Source organism: Oncorhynchus clarkii, chromosome 6, assembly GCF_045791955.1.
Source record: "Oncorhynchus clarkii lewisi isolate Uvic-CL-2024 chromosome 6, UVic_Ocla_1.0, whole genome shotgun sequence".
Lineage (NCBI taxonomy): Eukaryota > Metazoa > Chordata > Actinopteri > Salmoniformes > Salmonidae > Oncorhynchus > Oncorhynchus clarkii.
In genome coordinates, this window is record NC_092152.1 from 79,598,914 (window position 1) to 79,613,028 (window position 14,115).

Consider the following 14,115-nt stretch of genomic DNA (forward strand, 5'->3'; position numbering starts at 1 on the left):
TAGACAGACAGTAGGAGGAAAAGCGGTTTCAACATGATTTATTGGATATTGCATATTTGCCATAACAGTTAACATTCAGTGTGTACATACATTTGAAACATATTCATCAGAGTACAGTGCATACAGTAGTATGTATTATGTGAGATAATAATTGTCAGCAGAAATGATCACTGTTTGGAATAAATAGACCCTGCAGTGACCGAGAGAGGTGTGGGTTGTGTTCCCAATGGCACCCAATCATATTCCCTACATCAGGGGTCGGAAACAGGTGGACGGCGGGACAAAATCTATTCCCACTAATAACAAGAGAGACATGTGTGATTGTGTCTCAATGTAATGAAGGTATGAACTTATTGTTATTTTCCAATTCAATCTATTTGTCTGCTTGCTTGTGGTCCATTTGCATTGTACAAATTTCTATAATGATGTTCCGGGCCCCGCCCACCACCACTGCCCTACATACTGCAGTACTGGTCAAAAGTAGTGCACTATGTAGGGAATACGGTGGCATTTGGGATGGGCCCCGAGAGAAAACATGACTGTCATATTTCTCTGTTTGAATAATGGGGTCTGTTTCTTTTTAGTATTGTTTTGGTTATCCAACCAATGTGCTGCATTGTAAAATGTCTTGTAAATACTGTGTTTTAAGTGCAATATTGTACATTGAGAGTATGTAGATTTTTTGTGGGACTTTATTTTCTTACCTTATTTAGTTGTCTTAACGCCTGTTTAAAAAGACTGGATAGAAACCATACAGTATATTAATAAGCACTTGCTGTTGTTGGATCACAGGTGTTTAATACCTTTCCCTTCTGGTTTTATTCTCATGCATTTACCTACAATCACCAAGAATTTGTAGAGACATGTCATGTGTTTTGCAGATACATTATCAAGTGCCACTCACTCAAACAAATGCACACTGACAATAATCAATGCTACTGATATTTACGACAACATATCGATTACGTTACCATAACATTGGGTGTTGACATGGATACCGTTTGTAGAATCCTAACTGGACTGAAGGAACATCATGAAGATGTTTATGGAACAAAACTTTTAAATGCTCTAGAAAGACAACATACTAAGATAATAAAGACAGTTTGATCACCTGATATTTTGTTTGGTAATACTCATTATAAACACACACAGAGGGAGACCATAAGACTCATAAAATCACACTGACAGATTATGAAACTTTTTTCCAACAATGTGCATTATAAAGAGGCCACTATTTTTCTAAACTCTAGTTTAAAAAAAAAAAAACCTCCTTCAAATGAAATCACACTGACAAATCATAATGAAGTTTCCGGTATGTCTTTTGCACTTTGAACCATTATTTTGGACTATGAAAATAACCCTGAAGGTTCTGCATTGTTAGAATTTCAATAAATGTGTGACTGGTGACTTGATGCAGAATTTGGCACATGGACACAAGGATAATTCATTAAGAAATGAAGTGCTGTAATGATTCGCAAATTTGTAAAACAAAAATTAGCCAACTATTCAATGGAAACCATCAACCAGAATACAGGGAAGTTTATTTTATAATGGCCTGTTTGTGACTTGTTCATAATTGTTGGTTCCATTTGATTATCACATCATTGATACTTACTATACAGGTAGTAGGAAAATAAAATGAAAACATAACAGACCAAACAAAAGTAGTTTTGCCTCCACATGCTCTTTAAGATTAAAAGCATTGGTCACCAAATATCATGGTCAAACGTTATGACACCACAGCCACCGCCATGCCGGCGGCCATCTTGTTCATGTCCTTAGATGGCAACTTCCTGTAGAACCTGTGTCCCCTGTCGTCGCTGTCCTCAAACACGAAGCCCGGCAGGGAGTCGTAGCTAGCTGGACAAATGCTGATCCTACAACACAAAATCATACCATTACCTGAATGATATACGATAAAATACCAGAAAATGCAATACCTTTATTGTTTGCTCGTGGAAAATAATCTTGCTGCAAGTTCAGCACATCATAATCATCCACAAATTCACAACACCAGCACTTATTAAGGTTGAGGTTATAAAAGTGATTCAGGTTTACATCAGTCATGCATTTCATTCAGGTGGTAAAACAGCTTCACTTTCGTTTGATGTCCCTCCTGGGATGTACCGGCTGATTCCAGGGGACTCCACACTAAACGCTGGTAGGTTAACTTTGTGTGTCAAATCAAATGTTACTCATCATGTACACAGTTTACAGCAGGTATAAACAGTGCAGCGAAATGCTCAGCGTGTGTGTGCATCTCTTCTGGGTAACTGTGTGTGTGTGTGTTACCTCTTGGGGGTGAACTCTGTGCTGTACATGGTGCCGCTCTCCAATGGGGCATCAGCCCTCAAGGGGGCGTGAGCTGGCTTGAAGCTCACATTGGGCTGCAGTTCGTGGGGTGTAAAATGGGCCTGGATAAGAGAATACAATCAAATAGAATAGATTTTCAAATAATGGCTTCTAAGAATGTGGCCTAGAGCCAAAGAGAGACAGGGGCTCTGCTACACTCTTAGAAAAAAAGGTGCTATTTAGAACCTAAAAGGGTTATTCGGCTACCCCCATAGGATAACCCTTTGAAGAACACTTTTTGGTTGTAACCCAAAAGTGTTCTACCGGGAACCAAAAAAAGGGTACTCCTACGGGGACTGCTGAAGAACAAACTTGAAACCCTTTTTTCTAAGGGTGTATATGTGTAGATAATTGAGCAGTGTCTCAAAGAACACCCTAAACCCACCCATATCTGGCCAAAACTAGTGCACTCCATGGAGGCAGTACTGAGAACTGGCCGGTGATTTCAGATGGTAGGTACCATAATATCTCCTATTGTTGTGTCCTTCCACAGGGCACTTAGCCCCTAAAACAGCTCCATAGGTGCTACAATGTAGCTGATCCTGTGCTCCTCCCAAAAGTATTTTTCTATAGGCAGGGTGTGATTTGAGAATTGCCCTGGCATGCCAATGGAAACAGAAGAGTCTTGAATTGCCTTGAAAGTGGTGAGATGGTCCATCCTTCCGGTGGCTCTCTGCATCTCCTCAGGCTTCTTGATCATGGCCTGTCTCTTGACCTCCCAAGGCTGGTAGTCATCCCTCATGGTGGTGCAGACCTGGAGGTAGTGGGGTGGGAACGTTCATTTTGATGCTACAATAAACGTACCCCAAAAAATCCCAACTGACCCGGTTACAGGACAAAATGAGAACGCACCGTTTTGAACGTAATAAAACATATATTCAATCATATTTATGTGCTGTTGAAATAATCTCCCAAGAATTTAACAGCAAACACTTTAGTGAACAACATAACTAATATTACATCAGAAGATCCATATCAGTAAGACACGATATCAGTATGGCAATACATATAAGTACAACAACATAACTATAATATTACATCAGAAGATCCATATCAGTAAGACACGATATCAGTATGGCAATACATATAAGTACAACAACATAACTATAATATTACATCAGAACATCCATATCAGTAAGACACGATATCAGTATGGCAATACATATAAGTACAACAACATAACCGCTAAACGATCTATCAGCCCAGCAATATATTAACAGGTGCAGAGCATTCAGAAAGTATTCAGACCCCGGTACTTTAAAAAAACTATATACGTTACAGCCTTATTCTAAAATGGATTAAATACATGTTTGTCCTCATCAATCTACACACAATACCGCATAATGGCAAAGGAAGGAGAAGGAGAAAAATAAAATAAAAAAATAAAAATATTGCATTTACATAATTATTCACAGACTTTACTCAGTACGTTGTTGAATTTACAGTCTTCTTGTGTATGACGCTACAAGCTCGGCACACGTATTTGGGGTGGCAGGTAGCCTAGTGGTTAGAGTGTTAGGCCAGTAAGGTTGCTGGATCGAATCCCTGAGCTGACAAGGTAAAAATCTTTCATTCTGCCCCTGAACAAGGCAGTTAACCCACTGTTCCCCGGTAGGCCGTCATTGTAAATAAGAATTTGTTCTTAACTGACTTGCCTAGTTAAATAAATGAATAAAATAAACTGGGGAGTTTCTCCCATTCTTCTCTGCAGATTTTCTCAAGCTCTGTCAGGTTGGATGGGGAGTGTCGCTGCAAAGACATTCAAAGACTTGTCCCGAAGCCACTCCTTTGTCTTGGCTGTGTGCTTAAGGTCATTGTCCTGTTGGAAGGTGAACCGTGGCCCCAGTCGGAGGTCCTGAGCGCTCTGGAACAGGTTTTCATCAAGGATCTCTGTACTTTCCTCCGTTCATCTTTCCCTTAATCCTGTCTAGTCTCCCAGTCCCTGCCGCTGAAAAACATCCCCACAGCATGGTGCTGCAACCACCATGCTTGGGAGGGTGCCAGGTTTCCTCCAGACTTGATGCTTGGCATTCAGGCCAAAGCGTTAAATCTTGGTTTCATCAGCAGAGAATCTGTCCACTCTACCATAAAGGCCTGATTGGTAGAGTTTTGCAGAGATGGTCCATTTAAGAATGATGGAGACCACTGTGTTCTTGGGGACCTTCAATGCTGTAGAAATGTTTTGGTACCCTTCCCCAGATCTGTGCCTCGTCACAATCCTGTCTCGCTGTTTTGCCGACAATTCCTTCAACCTCATGCCTTGGTTTTTGCTCTGACATGCACTGTCAACTGTGGGACCTTATATAGACAGCTGTGTGCCTTTCAAATCATGTCCAATCAATTGAATTTACCACAGGTGGACTCCAATCAAGTTGTAGGAACATCTCAAAGATGATCAATGGAAACCGGATGCACCTGAGCTCAATTTTGAATCTCATAGCAAAAGGTCTGTATTGTATTTTTACTTGTTTTTATAAATTATGTCAAAAATGTCTAAATACCTGTTTTTACTTTGTCATTATGAGGTATCATGTGTAGATTCATGAGGATTTGTTTTTCAAATTGATTAAATAGAATAAGGCTATAATATAACAAAATGTGGAAAAAGTCAAAGGGTCTGAATACTTTCTGAATGCACTGTAAATATTTAGACCATTTGCTAGGGGACTTGAAATTGAGCTCAGGTGCATCTTCAGATGACTCTGACAGAATTACATTTCACCAATCATGCCAAGCGTCACATCTGGTGGATTCCTGCCACCATCCCTACGGTGAAGCATGGTGGTGGCAACATCATGCTGTAGGGATGTTTTTCAGTGGCAGGCCCTGGAAGACTAGTCAGGATCGAGGGCAAGATGAATGGAGCAAAGTACAGAGATCCTTGATGAAAACCTGCTCCAGAGCACTCAGGACCTCAGACTGGGATGAAGGTTCACCTTCCAACAGGACAAGACCCTAAGAACATAGCCAAGACAACGCAGGAGTGGCTTCGGACAAGTCTCTGAATGTCCTTGAGTGGCCCAGCCAGAGCCTGGATTTGAACCTGATCGAACCTATGGAGAGACCTGAAGAGAACCTGATCGAACCTATGGAGAGACCTGAAGATAGCTTTGCAGCGACTCTCCCCATCGAACCTGATCGAACCTATGGAGAGACCTGAAGATAGCTTTGCAGCGACTCTCCCCATCGAACCTGATCGGACCTATGGAGAGACCTGAAGATAGCTTTGCAGCGACTCTCCCCATCGAACCTGATCGAACCTATGGAGAGACCTGAAGATAGCTTTGCAGCGACTCTCCCCATCGAACCTGATCGAACCTATGGAGAGACCTGAAGATAGCTTTGCAGCGACTCTCCCCATCGAACCTGATCGAACCTATGGAGAGACCTGAAGAAAGCTTTGCAGCGACTCTCCCCATCGAACCTGACATTTGCCAACATTTCTAAAAACCTGTTTTTGATTTGTTGTTATGCTGTATTGTGTGGAGATTGAAGGCAAAAAAATAATTAATCCACTTTAGAATAAGGCTGTAACATAACAAAATGTGGAAAAAGTCAAGAGGTCTGAATACTTTCTGAATGCCTCTATCGTCTCATCCCCACCTGGAAGGGAGCTGATGACTTGGTGGGCCGATTGAAGGGCTTGGCAGAGATGAAGGGCTGGATGTTGTGTTGGACGTAGACTGAACCAGACGTGGTGCTCATGTCCATGTGCTCTGTGGGGCTGACGTACTGCAGGCTCTTGTGCAGCTGAGGCAGGGACACGGGCCACTGCTGGAAACGCTCCTTAAACTCTGTGCTGCTCTGAAAGGGAACGTCAGACGTCACCTAGGAACAGAGTAGAGTGGAATAGAGGTTTATTGTTCACCCTCAGATGGACATTTGACTTTGGTTTCACCTCAGTAACATACATCAACTCACCAGATAATCATATTGAAAATAACAACATATTCAAACAAAACTACACGTCTATCTTGAATCTGCACTTCAATGAGATTCTTTTACATTTTAGTCATTTAGCAGACGCTCTTATCCAGAGCAACTTAACCCTAATTGCTCTTGTAAGTGCCTTGCTCAAGGGCACATCAAGAGATTTCACCTAGTCAGCTCGGTTACTGGCCCAACCTCTTAACCGCTAGGCTTCCACCCAGAGATATTTCATCAGCCACTGTCTACTAATGATCAAATACCAGTTGATGTTATCACTGGCCAGAAAAGGTAAGTGAAGAGGAGTGAGTTAGTGAGATATTAATCTGGGTTAACCTAGAACTAAAATCATGTGCTCGATTACATAGTCTGTGACTAGTGAGATGTCATTAAACACAGCGTTACCTTTCCAGGGTTAGGCTTATAGCTCTGGGGCAGCTGTCCTGGCAGGCCCTGGTAGTCTCTTCGGTTGGTGGTGAGGTCTTGTAGGGGCTGGCTACTGGGTTTATAGGGCTCTGGAGCCTTCACCCAGCGTGCCTCCAGAGGGTGGGACACATAGCACTGCTGGTTACTGGTCACCCCATCGAAGGGGGTATCAGACATTTTGGGGATACTGGAGGGCTTGAAGCTCTCTCTGGGGGCAAGGCCTCGGGAGAGGAAGTCGTCCTGGAAGGTGGTGTGGCCGTCGAACTTGGCGTCTGGCGGGTGGTAGGTCAGGTCGGGTTTCTTCAGCTCCCGCTTGCACATCTCCCACTGTCGGAAATCCTCTTGAAACATTAAAAGAGTTGAAACATTAAAATATTTGTATGTGTTAGTTTTGGTTATAATCATAGTTTATTTATAGAGAGCATTTGTTATGATGTAATTTTGATGTATAAAATATCCCATAGAAATTGTAACGTATTAACTTTAAATGCCAATATTTCTTATATAATACTAAGATCACTGTGCGGTACCCCTTGTAGAAATGTGTCATGTGTCTGGTATGTCATCAAACAACTCAGAATAGCTCACCTTTGTATGTAGGCACTGTATCCATTTTGTGCCCTGTTGTGCGTACCCTCTCGCTGGGTCTGGAAGGGGCGAAGGGTTGGACCTCATAAAGGCTGTAGTCCTGTTTGTAGGTGGTCCCCAGATCTATGTCTCCAGGTTTGGGTTTGTACTCCGCCTGCTGTTTCCCCGGGCGTCGAGTCACCACGTAGGGAATAAAGTCAGTCCTAGGAAGAGCGAGAGAGTAACCAGTCTTTTTCATTCATTTGGGATTGAGACCTCTGTGGATAACTCCTAATTCATATAGTTAGTGATATCTACATAATAGGTTGACTTTGGAATATGGAATCGGGTCAATTTTTAGAGACCACTTAAAGGTACATTTTCCAAAATCCCCTCAAAACCACATGAGGGGTGTGTGTGTGTGTGCGTGTGTGTGTGTGCGTGTGTGTGTGTGTGTGTGTGTGCACCTCAAAGGACTTTGCATTAAATGAGAGTGGTTGAATAGCAGAAGATTGACACAGTCTCAAATAGCACCCTATTCCCTTACATTTGGTTGTACACTACTTTTGTCCCCTGCCCTATGTGGCATTCTTGGCCAAAAGTAGTGTACTTGAAAGGGATTGGTGTTTCATTAAGGTGTGATCCATGACTAAGGCGTTTACTTGAATGTAGTAGTTCCATCCATTCTCCCCCGGTCACCGTGGTTAACAGGTTTTGGTTTCAGGCTCTGGGGCGCGTTGTATCTTCCATAGGCGGGGTACTTCTCTGTGTACTCGGTCAGGACACATGTCACATTGGGCTTTCCATACAGAGCTGTGGGTCGGTGGGGGCAGCGATGGCGTCTAGACAGAGGGCAAAGTTCAAAACTTTATTTTACTGAACGTGCTCTATCTTAAACTTGACAGCTGTGCTGACGTGCATTAACAGTGGACTAATGAACACAATACCAATAGAGTGTAGTATTAATTTACAATGCAATTATGGTGACTGGCAGTGAGTTAGGCTAGTTACGTAGCATGCCACCCTACACTTAGAAAGAGCATTCTCTGCATGAAATAACAGACTAGTCATCTTAACTCTTCCTTTAGTTAAGTGCAGAATGGAAACCAGCAGGCTGGGTGTGAGCAATTATCTACCTGGTTATGCAATGCAATGAATGTGTACTGACTGAGCTTGGTGTGAATTCTTTAAAAGAATGCCAGACTTGTATTTCATCTTAGATTAACAGACATTTAACTCAATATGATGCATCAGCCATGCATTTCTATTGCATCTATGGTGACTTAACAGGCACAGTAACATAATTCATTCCCATGGTCAGACTCAGAATCAAAAAAACATGATTGCATTCACTGACCTATTTGAAAGGCGTATGAAAACATTGTGCAACAATCACATGATAATAAACCAAACATGATAATACCCTACATTGGAGTATTGTGTTAACATAGTTAGTTGGGGGTAAAATAAAGAGTAGAAGAAAAAAAAATGAACTTGAATAAACTGACAACTGTAATCAATAGGATACCAATGTCAGAAATCATGGGCTACATTTTCAATGATTGCTGTGGATTTTGAATAGCTGATATCGTTTCAGGGCAATAAGAAATGCACTAGTTTCTGTGTAACCAAGGGCATTGTCTTTACTCATGACAGGGAGTGTCTGTGAGCAAGTGATAATAGAGACATAGCTAGCTACACAGCATTGTGAGTTATGGTAGGTCTACAGATCTAAATAAAGCCAGACACGTCTCCTTGTATTGGTGAAATGACAAATGTAGCTAGACTATGCAAAAAAGGCACATCGTAGCTATGGTCGCACCTATCTAGGATACTTTTTATTCAGTCGGTCATTAGTGCAACAATATTTTCCAGGGCAATATTTTTTTCCCATGACTAGCCATTGGACAACTTGGAAAAATGGCAAAAGTGTCTATTTATTTTGCCGCTGAATACTCATTCTTGTGACAGTCAATTTCTGACAATTTACAATGCCATATGGGTCGTTCTAAGAATTTCAGCATTTCTAGTTTTGTAGCGAAAGGAATGGCAAATGGATTGGATAGAGTTTTTACAACAGTGATTCATAATGAATGTTAGTCAATAATAAATACAATATTTTCCATTTAATGTCAACTCCATGCACTACTTGGCATACGCGTGTCAAATCACTAGTTAGTCATCCTAAATTAACGCACGGAAATAATTTATTCACACACAAACTTGTGGAAACACTGGTAATCTCATGAATGTTATCATACTTTTTTTTACTAGACTAAATCAATACATCCTCCTTACCCACAGCTGCAGATCTCACATATGCATAGCCGTTTCATGTCTTTGAGGGGGAGGCTAGCGTGTTTCTGCAATCCCACAAACACCGCCCGACAGCTCCGTTCTTTTATACCTCAGTGGACAGCTCGCGCTACTGTGCAGTTTTGTTTCTATGGAAGCAGCACGTTACCCCAGCAACCGCTGAGCTTCCTAGTAACGACGTAACGTACTACGTCATTTAAACAGCAGCGTCAACATTTTACGTATTGTTCCGGGCAAACAACGTGAGTGAGTTGTGTCCACGTTTGTGTTTTATGTGACTTTTGTCGCATAATATTGAGATTTCTTATATGATATGATCATTTATTTTAGGTTATGAATCATATATATAGTAATATACTACTTTGTATACAAAGCTAACATTGTTGTCCACGTTTCTTTTAGCTGAGTGCAGCATATTGTAAAATACTGTAAGTTGCAGCTACAAATCAAGCACCTTTTGTATTGCTGTCATTCAGAATGGAGGCGTGTTGTCTTACTAACTAACTTTGCTGTGTTGAGTGCACTGGCACTGATCAGTATTTATTGCAGTAGCTAGCTAGCTAGGTAATAGTGACATTACTAGATATCTCCTAAAGTTTGTTTCCTCGCCTGATGTATTAGCTATTCCAAAGCAGTCAAACATGGGACACACCAGTTTGGATAAGATCAAAGCACTACAGAAGAATCCAGCCAACGTCAGGAACCTGTGCATTCTGGCACACGTGGACCATGGTAGGTTCCATTGACTTGATTATTGAGAATGTTGCACGGGATAATACTGTACCGGGTCATGATGACAGTTGTTTGCATGCATGACCATTTGTAGTGACACTCCATTCATATCCACCACTATCTATTTTGCAGGCAAAACAACTCTGGCAGATAGCTTGGTGGCCAGCAATGGCATTATATCAAGTCGCTTAGCAGGAAAGGTTAGTATGACTTGATCTCAATCATCTGTAGTGGTATTATCCTTGTCATACTTCTGTAGCCTTTGTTATTTGGCCCTTTTACTAATCTAGTTGTGTGTCCCTGATCTACACATTGATCTGTGATATGGTCATGTATACATCTGTGTTCTGATGTTGTTTCTGTATTAGCTGAGGTACCTGGACAGCCGGGAGGATGAGCAGATCCGAGGGATCACGATGAAGTCCAGCGCTATCTCACTGCACTATGCTTCTGGTAAGACAACACAGTAGGAACATGTTGACTTGGATACGTTGAGACCTGTTGTGAGGCGGACTACTTGTCTCCGTCTAATTGACCCTTGCGTGTGTGTGTGTGCCTGTGTGTGTGTGACTCAGGGGAGAAGGACTACCTGATAAACTTGATTGACTCTCCGGGCCATGTGGACTTCTCGTCTGAGGTGTCCACCGCCGTCAGACTATGTGATGGGGCCATTGTCATCGTAGATGCTGTGGAGGGAGTTTGTCCACAGGTAAGGCAATTACAGGCAATGATTGTGTCCCAAATGGCACCCTAGGGCTCTGGTCAAAAGTAGTGCACTATGGACACTTACGTACTTAGGTTATAGCCTTGGGGCTCCCGAGTGGCTCAGTGGTGTAAGGCACTGCATCTCAGTGCTAGAGGCATCACTACAGACCCTGGTTCAATTCCCGACCCTGGTTCAATTCCAGGCTCTATCACAACCAGCTGTGATTAGAAGTCCCATAGGGCGGTACACAATTGGCCCAGTGTCGTCCGGAGTAGGCCATCATTGTAAATAAGAATTTGTTCTTAACTGACTTGCCTAGTTAAATAAAGGTTAAATAAATAACTAACTACCTGTTCTCCACTGGTTCTGCATTAGTGTTTCATTAAATCGTTTCATGGAAATGGGGCACCAAGCTCACCCATTGAGTTTTTACTTTTTGCATTTTTTGCAAATTTCCTTAAATTCTACACATTTCTCGATAGAGCTGAAATGTATTTTCTGCAGTTTTAAAGCTAATTTCCAGCAATTCTACTAATTTTACCTTAGAGCTGAGAGAAATGTGGCAGTTTTAGAATTAATTTCCTGAGATTCTACATATTCTACCTTAGAGCTGAGAGAAATGTGGCAGTTTTAGAATTCATTTCCTGAGATTCTACATATTCTACCATGGAGCTGAGAGAAAATGTGGCAGTTTTAAAGCTAATTTCCTGCAAGTCTATGCATTTTGCTGTGTTTTTCAAGACTAATTCATTGTTTTGGGAATTTTCTCCCTTACTGTCTAGCTTTTATTTGCATGATTGTTAGTTCTCAAAGATTATATATATTGAAGAAAGATCTCTACATACTTTATATCTGGCTTTAGATGGTTCAGTTTACACAAGGTGTTTTTTCATCCCGAAAATGAATAATAAAAAATGTAATATATTTAAAACATGTATACGCTGTTTGGACTTAGGCGACCCGAAAAGGCTTAGGTGGCCTGTGCAAGGATTTCAATTGCATAAAAATCCCTGTCATTGTTTTGGAATGTGATATGAATTATATTTGTCGCTCTACTTTCTCAACTTCGTGGCATTTTCATTTTGTCTTTGTTGACGTGAGACAACGTCATTTACTCAGAGTATCTGTGTGTGTGTGTGTGTGTGTCCGCCCATCCGTCCGTAGACCCAAGCAGTGCTGCGTCAGGCATGGCTGGAGAACATCAGGCCTGTGCTGGTGATCAACAAGATTGACCGGCTCATCATGGAGCTGAAGCTCACCTCTCAGGAAGCCTACACACACCTGCAGAAGATTCTAGAACAGGTGAGTCCCTGACCTCTAAAGACAAGTGTGATTAGTCAAAAAACACAAGACAGAAACAGTATACCTGCCATATAAGTAGCACACAATTAATTGCCCCTGAGGGTAAGTTGAATCGAACTGAACTGAATTGAATGTACTGTTTTCGGTTAAGGAATCAGTTATAACAGAGACATGTTCTGGAACGTTTATGATTCTTAATACAGAAGTGTATTAAAGAAGTGTATTAAACAGAAGTGTATTTCCCTCCTCACAGGTGAATGCAGTGACAGGCTCTCTGTTTACCTCCAAAGTGCTGGAGGACCGCGCGGTGAAAGAGGAGCGGGCGGAGGAAGATAAGGAGGAGGGGGACATCGAGCCTGCTGAATGTCCCGGGTCAGAGCAGGTGTATGACTGGAGCGCCGGGCTAGAGGATTCGGATGACTCCCAGCTCTACTTCTCTCCAGACCAGGGGAATGTGGTCTTCGCCAGTGCCATAGACGGATGGGGCTTCAGGTGGGTCCTGGGTTATATGCATTAGTGCACACCGTAGCAAAACGTTTTGCAACTGAAAACAAAAACCAGCATTTCTTATTGGACATGTTCAGGAGGTAGTCACTCCCCTTTTGGGCATGTTTGCTCCTGTTTGGTTCCTAGTGAATACGACGCTGGTCTTCTAAAGGTCTTGGGGGTCTGTAGCCTTGGGTCTGTTCAGAAGGGCATTATTTTGCAAAAAATAAAAAATATTGCAGTTACATAAGTGTTCAGACCCTTTACTCAGTACTTTGTTGAAGTACGTTTGGCAGCTGGGCCACTCAAGGACATTGAGACTTGTCCCAAAACCACTCCTGCGTTGTCATGGCTGTGTGATTAGGGTCGTTGTCCTGTTGGAAATTGAACCTTCGCCCCAGTCTGAGGTCCTGAGCACCCTGGAGCAGGTTTTCGTCAATGATCTCTCTGTACTTGGCTCCATTCATCTTTCCCTTAATCCTGACATCCCCACAGCATGATGCTGCCACCACCATGTTTCACCATAGGGATGGTGCCATGTTTCCTCCAGACATGATGCTTGGCATTCAAGCCAAATAGTTCAATCTTGGTTACATCAGATCAGAGAATCTTGTTTTCTTATGGTCTGAGAGTCTTTAGGTAACTTTTGGCAAACTCCAAGCTGGCTGTCATGTGCCTCTTACTGTGGAGTGGCTTCCGTCTGGTCACTCTACCATAAAGGCCTGATTGGTGTGGTGCTGCAGAGATGGTTGTCCATCTGGAAGGTTCTCCCATCTCCATGAAATCTAGCTATGTCAGAGTGACCATTGGGTTCTTGGTCTATTCCCTGACCAAGGCCCTTCTCCCTCAATTACTCAGTTTGGCCTGCGGCCAGCTCTAAGAAGTGTCTTGGTGGTTCCTAACTTCTTCCATTTAAGAATGATGGAGACCACTGTGTTCTTGGGGACCTTCAATGCTTGGGGACCTTCCCCAGATCTGTGCCTCGACACAATCCTGTCTCAGAGCTCTACGGACAATTCCTTTGACCACATGGCTTGGTTTTTGCTCTGACATGCACTGTTAACTGTGAGACCTTATGTATGATGAGACATATATGTATGCCATTCCAAATCATGTCCAATCAATTTAATTTACCACAGCTGGACTTTTGAGTCTCATAGTTAAGGGTCTGAATACTTATATAAATAAGGTATTTTGGTTGTAATTTTTTTTTTATACATTTGCACAAATTTCTAAAAACCTAGTCACTTTGACATTATGGGGTATTGTGTGTAGATTAATGAGAATTGTAATTTTTTTAA

General features: G+C 42.1%; 2 protein-coding genes across 2 annotated transcripts in view; one reads left to right on the forward strand and one right to left on the reverse strand.

Annotated features, from left to right (window-relative positions):
* Nucleotides 1-1,346: 1,346 nt before the first annotated feature.
* On the reverse strand, nucleotides 1,347-9,608 carry LOC139412248 (stabilizer of axonemal microtubules 2-like). Its single transcript, XM_071159085.1, has 8 exons — nucleotides 9,571-9,608; nucleotides 7,935-8,114; nucleotides 7,294-7,496; nucleotides 6,685-7,046; nucleotides 5,956-6,180; nucleotides 2,987-3,106; nucleotides 2,293-2,414; nucleotides 1,347-1,877 (listed from the first exon to the last, which is right to left on the reverse strand). The coding sequence occupies exons 1-8, from the start codon at nucleotides 9,606-9,608 to the stop codon at nucleotides 1,730-1,732; spliced, it is 1,398 nt and encodes a 465-aa protein (XP_071015186.1). The 3' UTR covers nucleotides 1,347-1,729.
* Nucleotides 9,609-9,805: 197 nt separating this feature from the next.
* LOC139411674 (elongation factor-like GTPase 1) overlaps nucleotides 9,806-14,115 on the forward strand; it is a 111,929-nt gene continuing 107,619 nt past the window's right edge. Inside the window, exons 1-7 of the mRNA XM_071158300.1 lie at nucleotides 9,806-9,830; nucleotides 10,210-10,320; nucleotides 10,453-10,520; nucleotides 10,689-10,773; nucleotides 10,896-11,029; nucleotides 12,191-12,328; nucleotides 12,582-12,820. Coding sequence (XP_071014401.1) covers nucleotides 10,230-10,320; nucleotides 10,453-10,520; nucleotides 10,689-10,773; nucleotides 10,896-11,029; nucleotides 12,191-12,328; nucleotides 12,582-12,820 — 755 coding nt within the window. The 5' untranslated portion in view covers nucleotides 9,806-9,830; nucleotides 10,210-10,229. The remainder of the gene's footprint in view (nucleotides 9,831-10,209; nucleotides 10,321-10,452; nucleotides 10,521-10,688; nucleotides 10,774-10,895; nucleotides 11,030-12,190; nucleotides 12,329-12,581; nucleotides 12,821-14,115) is intronic.